General features: G+C 35.4%; 2 protein-coding genes across 2 annotated transcripts; both read left to right on the top strand.

Moving 5' to 3' along the window:
- Positions 1-742: 742 nt before the first annotated feature.
- Positions 743-5715, top strand: LOC147277128 (transcription initiation factor TFIID subunit 14b-like). The gene is made up of 6 exons (XM_086254235.1): positions 743-876; positions 1257-1345; positions 1441-1662; positions 2302-2489; positions 2572-2693; positions 5400-5715. The coding sequence occupies exons 1-6, from the start codon at positions 763-765 to the stop codon at positions 5484-5486; spliced, it is 822 nt and encodes a 273-aa protein (XP_086110361.1). The 5' UTR covers positions 743-762; the 3' UTR covers positions 5487-5715.
- A 5566-nt stretch (positions 5716-11281) lies between these two features.
- On the top strand, positions 11282-12155 carry LOC147277127 (protein SMALL AUXIN UP-REGULATED RNA 12-like). Its single transcript, XM_086253991.1, has one exon. It carries the CDS (start codon positions 11282-11284, stop codon positions 11816-11818), a length of 537 nt encoding a protein of 178 aa, XP_086110117.1. The 3' UTR covers positions 11819-12155.
- Positions 12156-12398: the final 243 nt, after the last annotated feature.

Here is a 12398-nt window from a genome sequence, read left to right as displayed (position 1 = left end):
CGAGAGAGTGTATAAAGTGATTTGGCATTTCTGAAGCAGACTTATTTTCTGGTGATTTAGGTTTTAAGTAAATAATTTAAAGATTATTTTTCTCTCAGCAATTTATTTATTTATTTCGCTAGATTCAAGAAATGCCAAAGGAAAATTGCCACCCTAAAAAATGGACACTGTAGATGCTTAAAAGAAAGAATATTGCATAAACATTGTATGACATAAAAAAATATTTTTAATTCGAAAATATTAATTGGTTCTTTTTTTCACTAAAGTGAAAAACTTTTACTAACAAATGTGTTTGTATAAATACAAGCATTGTTTCATAAACAAACTCGAAAGTAATGCAAAAATAGGCTATTCTTAATTTCTTACCAACTAGTTATTTATCTAGTTGAACAGACTGTGAGAGGAAAATCATCAGAGCAGTTATATACCTGTCGTTTAAACTTTAACGGTAAAAGAGAGCAGAAGAGGTTCACTACTGTGTGCTCTTTCACACACATTAGCCATCCACATAACGCCACTGCTTTCAAGAGAGGGTATTCCGGTGATTTCACAGGAGCTTATTTTCTTTCACCGACTTAAATACCCCTCTTCAGCGTAACGTGCGGCCATTTCACTGGTTTTCAATGACACAAAATTATAACCTCGTCGTACAGGATAACTCCTGAGAATCTAGAGCTTCGAGTCTGTACTCCCTGTAACTTCGCGGGAAGAAACCCTAATTTCTCTGATCGCGCTTGAAAAGAAGGGGCTTTTTTCAAGGACATGAACAACAGTTCCTCTTCTAAAAAGCACGGTCGAGATCAGCCTGAGTTAAACGGGCCCACGCCCAAATCACAGCGCACCAAAATGGGAAAACCCGAAGACAGTGACAAGAAGGTACCTTTCTTGTTCGATTTTCAAATTTTTGCATTACCCATTTCCGAATTCACCAAAACAAAAGATACCCAGATGCCCAAAACTTCTTTTGAAAGTAGTTCTGAACCTCTACTTAAAGACCCTGTTTTTAGATTGTTTTCATTTGCTAACATTTTGTTTCACATTGTATGTTGTTGTTAATGGTATTGTTACGGAGTTTGAGAGTGGATTTTGTTTCAAAATTTAAATATAAAATTTCTGCCCATTATTCGCACCACCATTATGGTTACCCAAAAACCAAGAAAATAATTTTGAGCTTGATATACTTATAATATGAATCTATGTTATGAACTTAAATTGTGGGTTTTTCATTGTATTGCTTTTCATGTAACTTTGTGTAGATTTTTCATAAGAAACTCAAAGATGTTGAGATTAGTGTTCCGATAGTGTATGGCAATATTGCATTCTGGCTCGGTAAGAAGGCAAGCGAGTAAGTATTGTTTAATTCGTGCTAGGTTTATTGGCTTCTTGAATTACTTACGCGATAAATAGAATATTTGAATGCTTTTTATAATATTCAATTAGGTACCAATCACATAAGTGGACTGTGTATGTTCGCGGGGCCACCAATGAGGACCTGGGAGTGGTAATAAAGCGTGCTGTTTTTCAGCTGCATTCCAGTTTCAATAATCCCACAAGGGTGCTGGAGTCACCGCCATTTGAGTTATCAGAATCTGGCTGGGGTGAATTTGAAATTGCCATTACACTTTTTTTCCACAGTGATGTTAGTGATAAGCCATTAAACTTGTGAGTTTCTTTGAATATTATTTTTATGTGATTTACTTGGTATTTGGCTAGCCAATTTTGTATTTGATGCTCTCTGTCTTCTCGGAATTTGGAGCAAGTGTCTAAAGAATGTTCAAGAAAAGAATAATAAAATTAAATCTAGTTGAATAAAGAAATGCTTAGTTGTTTTTAATTTCCATAGTTAATATGTTCATTTACCATCTGTGAGTTATTAGCAAGTATCCTCCAGCAACAAATCCTGGTGTATTTGTACCATATTCTTATGGAAACTAGATTTGGCTTATAACTGTCTGATGTGCTTTATTGGAGGATCATTTGTACAAAAAATGAGTTTGATTGGACTACTTTATATGCTTTTATTGTTGTACTTTTCTTTACTTTTTATTTATAACATGTTTTAGGGTCACTTTACTGTCCATAGAATTTGATTATAACCAATGACTTTAAGGAGCCAAACAAGCTGTTTTTTGGCATCAATTCAGTACTATGGTCCACCCATCAAAGAAAGCTGAATTTGATCTTTAATTGTGGAAAAAGGAATATTGGTGATTATCTAAGCACATTAACTATGAAAGATGGGACATATAGAAATAGAAATTTATTAGGCTTACAGTTTATTGAAGTCGAACTTGTTCACAGATTTCATCATTTGAAGTTGTACCCAGAGGATGAATCCGGTCCTATGTCAACTAAGAAACCGGTTGTTGTGGAATCCTATGATGAGATTGTGTTCCCTGAGCCTTCAGAGGCTTTTTTAGCTCGTATGCAGAATCAGCCAGCTGTAGCCTTGCCCAGACTACCTGCTGGCTTTGCTTTGCCTCCTCCTGGTAGAAATTCTTCTGCTGTGTTGTCTGTAATTTCCCTATATCATCTTGTGGATACATAAATTAGTTTTTTCATTGCATGTAGTTCCAGTTGAGGACCCAAATAAGAGAAAGAGAGGTGACACTAAAGATCATCCCCTGTGTCAGTGGTTCATGAATTTCTCAGAAGCAGATGAGCTGTTACAACTTGCAGCAGCTCGTCAGCAGGTAAGCATTACTTCATCTGAAATTTCTGGATAAAGATTATGGAACTTCGACCTGATTGAATTTTTAGATTTCTTGCATTTTTGTGAGCATCAAGAGCTGTCATGGTGTGTGTATTCTCGGAACAACTTTTACCATTTGTGGTCCCTTAGATTATGTACATGGTCATTTAATTTCTTTGTACAGAATCCATTTGCCATTTAATATTAGTGCCTATGCTTAACCTTTTTAAAAATTTAATTTTTTGTTGAGAGATTTCTTGTGAGTGCTCTACATTCTTACTCTTTGTGCACTCAGAAAAGAACCTTGGTTATCTATTGGTAATCTTTTTTTAAGAAGAAGCCTCATTAAAGCTGTCAAATAGGTGGTCCCCTTCCTCAGCATTTCACACTAAGCAAGTAAACTACCTCTCAATTGTTGGGAAGTTTTCTCTTTAGTAAATGGTCGAATAGGAGCAATTAGGCCTTCAGGCCTTTCCATAAGTAGAAGTATTTTCTTAAAAGAATAATTAGAATTAATTCACCCTTCTCATTTATGTATATAATTGAATGCTATCCCTCTTTTGCAGCTATATCTTTGGTTCAATTCAAAGCTATATTTGAGAATTATGAACTTTAAGATCATCATGTTAAGCTAATGAAGAAAACATCAAACATAAGATCTGTCTGCTTAGACTAATGAATAAATCATATTCATAATCCTAAGAACTGTGAGGGGTTTCATAACAAATTGAGTTAGCAACTGCTGTGCGACAAACAAGAAATCTTGAACTAACACATGACAGCTCTCTAACCGGTCCATTTACATGGTGTCCAAGCCAATATAACAGTGTTAAATCTAACAATCATGTGGCAACATATCCTCACAGATGCAGGGATACAATGATTGTGTCTGACCCGAGGGTGTGATTGTGTCTGAACAGTGTTTGATACTCAAATGCTGATTAGAAAACTAGTTTACTGAACTGATTTTGGGGTGAAAACCAGCCAGAACCATTCCATACCTGAGTTGGTTTCTTCCATCTGCTCTCTCTCTCTCTCTCTCTCTCTCTCTCTCTCTCTCTCTCTCTCTCTCTCTATGGACAACATTTTCCACAGTACGATTGCTGCAAGTTGCAACACAATGGACAAATGTATGCCTATGGGTTCAGTAGAACCTAAAAAAATAAATTTGGGGGGCTTGTGGTCTGCTTATGGGTCATGACGCCCATGGGGTTTCTTATGGTGGCTCAGATGTGTCCAGTGCAGGCTGATTTAACGCTGTTCATGTTAGCTAGTTGTTTTCATGTGGATTGTAAAGGTATTCTTATGGACTTAGTAGAATGAGAAAAAAAAATCAGCATGCTTGTGTTTATGGGTAGCAATCTCTATGGGGTTTGTTGCAAATTGTGATGGCTCAGATTTTTGTAATGCTGTTCATCGTAGGTGCCTGTTTTGGTTCCATAGGCTATATAGCCAAGGTATTGAGGTTTGGGGAAATTTAGTTGCAAATTGTAATAAAGATTGTTGAAGACTAAGATGGTGGTTCAGTGCATCATGGAGGAGCTTATATTGGTTTGAGTTGGGGATTTTAAATTAAGGCTGTGATAGGTTTTAGTTAGCTTTTGCACGGGATCTAGCCTGAAATTTTGGGTGGTATGCTCTCTGGTTGCTAGTTTGGTGAAGGTGGTTGGTGGTGGTTACAAAGAATTGACACTTCTTCTTTTCTTTCGGTGGTGGCTTTAATTCATAAGTACTGACAGTGGCACTGACAATCTAGAAATTTTGTGCATTTTCTCTAATATAACAAAAGCGAGAAGACTTTTCTTTTTTGTGGTTCTGTCTAGTTTCAATTTTATGTCGAATTTGTAAATATGTCTTTTAAAATTTTATATATGTGTCATATTGTATTCTATTATATACAATTAATATGTGTTTGTAAGAAATGGTGAACCAAAATTGTAGTTCAGAACCAAGAAAGACCCAAATTTAGATGCCATAAATAAAATTCTAAACTAGAGCTGAGGTAGGTTTTAAAATTTAAACTATCAAGTTTTATCTAGAACTGGTCTAGACCAGTTTTTCAGTTTTCCAACATTCCACAAGTTTGTGTTGAATGGATTGATGGACTTCTTGAGTAACTTAAGGGAAGACTACCTCACACCTATGGATGAATCGCAAATTATTTGTCTCTAAACAGAGCATAAGTGTAATAAATAAAATATGGAGTCATGGAATCATGGTATCTATCTCAGGTTAAGTTTTCCTGAAATTTTCTTTGAGCGAATTAAACTGTTGCATCCTTACATGATTCATTAATTCTTACTGATAAATTTCAGTAGGTCTATTTTCTTAAGTTCTAAACTTCCAAAACCAGTCTAATTATTTTGTAATAAATGCCTATTCTGTTTCTTCATTTGCATTGAGCCATCACAGTCAAATTTCTTTTAGATTTTGCAATGCCATTCCATTCTGTCTTATTAACCACTGAAGTCCAAATAAGTCAGAACTGAGCAGGTATGAATCATTAATCGTGTAACCGTTAATGGGATGAATTCCATGTTGTAAAGATACTAAAGTATTTAATGTTGTGGCATGCTGGCATGAGTAGTAAATTATGTAAATATAAGTTTGTTTACTCTATAACTTAGTTGAGATAAGATAGTTATTAATTAAGGGAAATGCTCGAGCTAATTATATTGACAGTTGGTTTCAAATGCTATTGTATTAGGTTCAAGCTCATATTGCTAAATTTCGAAGAGAGATAAGTCTGTTAGATGGGCAGCACCAACAATTGAATCCTGCCTCCGACCAGTGAACGTACATTATACTGCAGATTTTTTGAGATTTCAGTTCCAAGTTTCGTTTGCAGCAGATTCCCACAATGGCATACAAATGTAGTGATTATATGTATTTTCTCAGATATTGAGAATTTTTGTCCTCTGCTCCTTTTTTTGTACACAAATTTGTGGTGTTCTTCATCGCAATGCGGATCTGTATCGATAAACAACTTAAAGGAAGAAAGTAAAAGGTGTATCTTTGTACTACTAAGTACTAACTTTTAACTATCAGGAAAAAAAAATATTCCTGGTTTACTTGGGCACCTATATTTATTGTTCAACTTGTAACACTTTTTTGTGTTTAATTGTTTATCATCTGAAAGTAAAACATTATTTAGATCAATTTGCTCTCTGAAATAAGTGTTTGGGAGTTCGAGAGGTGTTTTGGGTTTAAGGTTTAGTATTTAGGATTTATATTGGATATCCGAAATGAAAAACGTGTATTAAATCTTCACCTTTGATGTCGATTGTTGTAGTACTAGAGCTTAATTTCTCGGTGATGTACATTTTACTATCAAAAATTTCATTTTATCTCCATTTTCCCAAGTCCATAAACTCCTATGGGCTTTTTTTTCTTGTTTTTTTTCGGCCAAGAACTCCTATGGGCTTGATTAGCTGCTTTAGCCCTAAAATTATCAAATATTCACAGACTTGACTGCACATCAAAAATTCCATAAAGTATATACAGTACATATCAATCAAGTGGGCTGTAGACCCTAATTAGCTGGTACATCTTTTAGTCCTTGCATCACCATAGTACATCTATGAGTACTATGGTGATGGAAATTAATGAGTTCAAGTCTGGCTTTTATCTGGACCCTGCTGCATCTACTGTTAGGGTTCTTGAAAATCACCCATTGTCATTTGACGTTCTTTGTCTTGCACATTTCAGGTATGATCCTATCCTTAACTCTCAGAAACCTTTTTTAATTTGTTGTGGTGGGTCCAAACCAATAATTATCTCCTCCCCATAATTGCACTTAGCCAATCGAATCTAGGCTTATACAGTGTAGGTTATAATGGTTGGTGTTTCCCAACTGCCTTTTTTTAGCTGTTAAGTAGTTCTTAACTTCTTATGGAGAAAAGCATACCTCATATATTGAGTAGCTTTATGTCATCTTTAGTGTCATTTTCCCTTCTTAGTGTGTGTTCTACTAACCATTCCTGGCCTCTTGCAGGGCAGATGGGTGTGGAACTAGTTTTACAAATTTACATTTTGATGGCATCACCATCAGTTACTTGATCTTCTGATATGGATAATGATTAGCGCTTTGAGAATATATATGGATAAGTACTTCATCTTTCATGAATTAATACTCTTTGACTAATCATTGTTTTTTCTATGTATTTCTTAGATTGTTTATGTTTATGATATATTTGATTGAAACTTCTTATGGAACATCCCATATGACCATGTATTCTGACATCACCATTATCAAAATCCATTATGCAGCTTCAGGTTTCATTGTGGAGGCAATTCCTTACAACCCACATGGGTGTGAATAGTACTATTGTTTAGTCAGATGGTTTCTCTGCTTGTTTTATGACTTTATCCATGCCTCAGTACATATATAGTGGTAGCTTTAGGTTAAAAAATTTCAATATTATGATCTCATTTTTCACCAAGTTTTCAGCATGTAGCAGTGGAAAGGACAAAGACATATATATAAATGGACGAACTAAATATTTTTGATAAAACCGTTCATTTGTTTGATCAAAGTTAGATAGGCAAATAATTTCTGATTTGGCTAATTTTTTACAAGGATAATCTATCAATGAAGATGTAAAAATTGAACGATTCGGATCGACACAAAACGGCTTGTGTGGACCTCAATAGGGTATACCTCAACATAAATAAGTTGAGGTACACCTCTATATATATATATATATATATATATATATATACAAGAATGTTCTAAAACTAACTAGTTAGTAAGTTAATACAAAACTAACCACCATGTTGGGCCCACTAGTTTCATATTAACTTGCTAACTGATTAGTTTTAGAGCACTCTTCTATATATATATATAATATGTAGCTGACAGGAAAGGGTTTTCACATAGCTCTGGGGACTCAAAAGATATTCCAACTTCCAAGTAAGGCAGTTATAGTTGAAGTAATATTTTGAGTAAGTAAAGCAGCCGTTTTGAGTAGTTGGAATGATCTCAGAGGTCCTTACATTGTTGTCTTTACAGGAGGCTTTTGGGGCAAGAGTAACATGGCCTTCATGTGCCAAACCAGGGGGAGTCACAATCACTGAAAAAGAAAATATATACGTACCCTCCTCAAGTCTATATTGGCTTTGGAGGGCACCGTATTTTGAAGAGTATGCATGGTGGGCCTTTCTAGTCCCTCTCATGCTTTTTGCTCTTCTTTCCCAATCAATCTCATTCACAGAACATGGAAGAGCTTCTTCAAAGACGGTGGCATGCAGGTAATTAGATGGGTAACGTTTTCTTATCACATATCTAACATGTTATATTGTTAAACTCTCAATTTAGACTATACATTTAAAGAAAAATCTAGCCAGTTAATAATGTAGGTTAATCGTCTAGCAACGTAATAGGAAGATTACACTTATGCCTGCCTCTTGGACTTTGGGGTCTATCCACTTTACCCCTAAAATAAATGACTCACATTGCCTCATGTATTATGAATTTGTTGCAATGTGGGTTCCGTCCAAGATTAATTAGTCAGAATTCCCATGTATTCGACTTTCACATTTGTTTTACTGAATTATAGATGGGATTAAATCAAAACTCACATTGCAACAAATTTATAATATAAGGGTAATGTGAGTCTATCTATTTTACCCATCAAAGTAGGACAGATTCCAAAATATATTGTACGTACCCCTTATAATACTACCTTCCTCTTGGACTCTTCAATGGTGAGGTTTTGGCAAGGTTCATTAAGGAACAACAGAGAGCTCAAAACCGAAATAGTCTAAAGTTATCTATACACCCTCTAAAACAAAAAATTTATTGGTGTCTATGTGTAAAGGATGTGTGTACTTAATAGAAGTTGGGGAAAAAACAAAAAGAAAAGACAAATGCAGGACATTCCCGTATCAGGCACTAAATCTTAGCTTTGTGGATGACCACTTTATGAGCCTTAGAACATGGAGGGATATGATCGACTTCGCTGAAATGGAGCCAGTCTAGGAAGGTATAAGTGGTGTACGTTTGAAGTAGATTTATGTCTTATTGTAACCTCTCTTTCTAGTGGCAATGGTTTCAATAGGACCACATAGAAAGCTCTCTACATTATTAAGACACTGCACAGTACTTCAATGTAAGCTAATAGGCCACCGGCTCATTTGCTCTAATTTAATTAGGTTTTAGCTCGACTTAGACCCGTCAATGGGTCTAGCTCGAGCCTTATTGTTTACTTCGGCGTCAGCTAACTTGGCTTTTTTTTTTTACAAGCTAGCCATGGACTAGCTCGTGAGCTAGCCTATTTGGTTAATTTCATCCACATTGTCAAATTGTCAAAATAGTTGACAGAATTACATACGAATTTGGTCTTAATCGCATGTAAATAGAAGTCAATCACAAAAAAACACAAAAAAAATTGATCATGGAGAAGAAGGATTCGAACTTGGTACCGCTTCTAGTATTAGTAAGTAAATCATTAAAATATAATTAAAAATTTTTGAGCCAATAAATTGAACTTGCAGCAGAAAGTAATCCATATAATTAAGGACCAAAAGTATAATTTGAATAATAAAAAGTAAATATATTATTTGTAAGAGACATATATGTGTTGCGCATGCATGCTCCTGTGGACTTTAGGGCTCTTTGCTGACAGAGATATGGTTTCTGTTTTCCTATCTTAAGACCAAACTAGGGTATTAAAGTGCATATGTGGCAACATAATTAATACATTATGTATCAATTTTTCCAGTTTTTGGCTAATGAGTAATGGCTAGGCTGCCAATTAAGTACTTGCATTGCGTGAGAGTGCGAGACATAAACACTATTCCGAACATGTCTCACGTACGTATGTACAGGAAAGGGAAGAAAATATGTACTTATCAAATAAAAAATATGTCGTCTGCAAGTTAATGAAGTTATGTGCTCAATAACTTAAGTAAATGAGTCTAACAGTATATAGAATTGGGTGAAATTAAGTGAACTTAAAACTTGTTGCAAACAAAATTTTGGCACTATGTTAGGCAACTATTGTGTCCCAAAAGTTTAAACTATTAAGAAAAATGAGTCAGATCAAGTACTTAACCTATATAACTTACACAGGTGGCTCAAGAAATGAAAGGGTAATTAAGCATAAACTAGTATGAATTCATGCATCTTCAATTTGAACTTTTACGGAAACGGAAAACAATTAAATTCACTTGACATGTGTAGTTTTCAAGTGACTGCACATATTTGTCCTTCATCTTAATGCCATTTAAAATTTACGCTATAAAAAAATATGATGTGAAATAAGAAGATTCTATAGTATGGACACTGTATTTATGACATACAAACACCATTTTAATCTCTTTGAAATCTTTACCTTTTCATACCAGAATATAAACTTGCAAATCGAAATACTTATGTATAATACAGTAATCCGTACCATAAACCAACTCTAGTGAAATAATACAAACTCATCACAACAATTTTCATTAGCCAAGAAAAAAAAAAGTACAGAAATGTTAGTCAAACTTAGATTATTACTAATATATATGGGAATGATGAAAGTAGGAAAGGGGTTCAAGATTTTGTTTACTTTGTTGGTATCTCCCTCAGGAAGTGTGAGGACTTGAAGATAAAAAAAGAAAAGTGTTGATGAGGAAAAATGTGCAGAGGCAGAAGTCAGTAAGAAACACAATTACACATGGGTACGTTTCTGCAAGGCAGTAACAAACACAACTACACATGGGTTTCTGCAACAATTTTCAATTTGCTATGTGCTCTCATCAGTGAGTGCTATTGTTTTATCTGTCATGTTATGCACGCAGTACATGGAATCATAAGACCAGGTTGCCCAACAATCACAAAAGGACAAACCCTCAACGGGACTGTACTGGAGAGTACACTTATTGTTGGTCCGTGATTTTAGCTTGAGATAAAGAGATTCAGATAGTGGTCAATTACTTAATTAATTAAGGTGACTGGAATTCAATACGAACATCATACAATCCAATAGAATAAAAAAGCTGAGAAAAGCATAGGAGGTTGGTTCTGACAGTGCAAATTCATGCACTTTGAATTGATGAATAAAAATAAAAGCTAAATTTTTTAATTTTGGATGGGTTTCGAGTGTGACATACTTGCTGAGTCAAGCTTAAAAAAAATATAGGTCCGATAAATGAAGCGAGCTATAAATATATTCAAACTTGCAAGATTCGAATATATTTTAATAAATGTTTAAGCATCCAAATTTTACTTGATGCATTAAGTAATTGGACTAATTGAAAGTTTACTTTAAGATTTTATACTCGATGAAAGTAAATCGCAAAGTGTTTTCATCGTTACCCCAACTTTTATATGAAGTCATTGTATAACATATTGATATATCTTTGTGTGGAAAGTAATGAATTAAGAAATGATTTGGTCAAGGGTCAGTCAACCAAAAAGCCATTAGAGCTTGCCAATAAGTAAAACCTTCAAATTAAGGTATCGTTTTCTGAACAAATTTCCATCAAGACATATAGAGAGAGGGTCCATGTTGTCATTTGGAGGGCCAACAAAGAAGAGTAGAACCCAATGGGCTTGGCTCCCACCATTGCCTTGCACATATACACATACCCCAACACACCCGTGTTATGTCCTTTCTCTCCCCCCCACACCCACATGAGTACATGACCTCTCTCTCTCTCTCTCTCTCTCTCTCTCTCTCTCTCTCTCCAACCTTGGCTTATAAATACCCCCATCACCCCTTCACTCACTTCACCACCTCCACCTCTCTTCTCAACTCTCTCTTATCCCACCTCCCATTTCCTTTCACTCCAAAACCAACAAACACTTGTCTCTCAAACCCTCAAAACATGGCCATTAGAAAACCAAACAAACTCGTCCAAACCGCAGTCCTCAAGCAAATCCTCAAGCGGTGCTCGAGCTTGGGAAAGAAACATGGCTACGACGAAGATGGTCTTCCTCTTGATGTCCCAAAAGGCCATTTCCCAGTCTATGTTGGCGAGAACAGAACAAGGTACATTGTCCCCATCTCGTTCTTGACTCATCCCCAGTTCCAATGCCTCCTTCGCCAAGCTGAAGAGGAATTTGGGTTCGATCACGACATGGGTCTCACGATCCCTTGTGAAGAAGTCGTCTTTCGCTCTCTAACTTCAATGCTCAGATGAACGAATTGAAACATTATGTTCGAGATTCAAGAATTTGGTGGGATATATATGATTTTCATGGAGAAGATGACCGAGATGAAGCTGCAGAGCTTCTCTTTTTTTTAACATCTTTCTTCAGTTGTCTTTCAATCTTGATCACCAAAATTTGTTGGGTTTTTTTTTGTTTTTTGATTCTTTTTTGGAGGATGGGAGTGGAGTGGTTTTTTTTTTTTTTTGGAACCCTTTTGAGGTGTTTAGTTATTAATGACTCTGACTTTTTGAAACCCATGGACATATGAATGGGTTGCATTTGTGTATAAAGTTTGAAATTTTACTCTCAGAGCTGAGTTGTTTACACACCCTCTGAGAGAAATTAGTACTACTGTTTGAGGAATTAATTAAGAAGAGGTTATTAATTGCCTGTTTGCTTTACCAATCTCTCTCTCTCTCTCTCTCCTCACACAGAACACACACCCCATATATGTACGATCTGTGCATGGCTTGCAGCAGCAGCAGAGGCAGCTTAAACTAGAGGATATAAAATGTGAAGTCAAATCACAATCAAGAGCATCTTTAACCATAAAAAAGTTTATCCAAGGAC

Source organism: Dryas octopetala, chromosome 8 (genome assembly GCF_963921425.1).
Source record: "Dryas octopetala chromosome 8, drDryOcto1.1, whole genome shotgun sequence".
Classification (NCBI taxonomy): domain Eukaryota; kingdom Viridiplantae; phylum Streptophyta; class Magnoliopsida; order Rosales; family Rosaceae; genus Dryas; species Dryas octopetala.
The sequence above is the reverse complement of the archived record's forward strand: the minus strand, read 5'-3'. Positions and strand labels throughout refer to the sequence as shown.

What these genes read in the sequence shown, in the direction of transcription:
- LOC147277128 (XM_086254235.1), top strand. Translation starts at nt 763, where the DNA reads ATGAACAACAGTTCCTCTTCTAAAAAGCACGGTCGAGATCAGCCTGAG. An exon ending in CTCGGTAAGAAGGCAAGCGA is followed by an intron (nt 1,346 to 1,440) that starts GTAAGTATTGTT and finishes ATATTCAATTAG; the next exon opens with GTACCAATCACATAAGTGGA. An exon ending in CTTTGCTTTGCCTCCTCCTG is followed by an intron (nt 2,490 to 2,571) that starts GTAGAAATTCTT and finishes CATTGCATGTAG; the next exon opens with TTCCAGTTGAGGACCCAAAT.
- LOC147277127 (XM_086253991.1), top strand. Translation starts at nt 11,282, where the DNA reads ATGTCCTTTCTCTCCCCCCCACACCCACATGAGTACATGACCTCTCTC.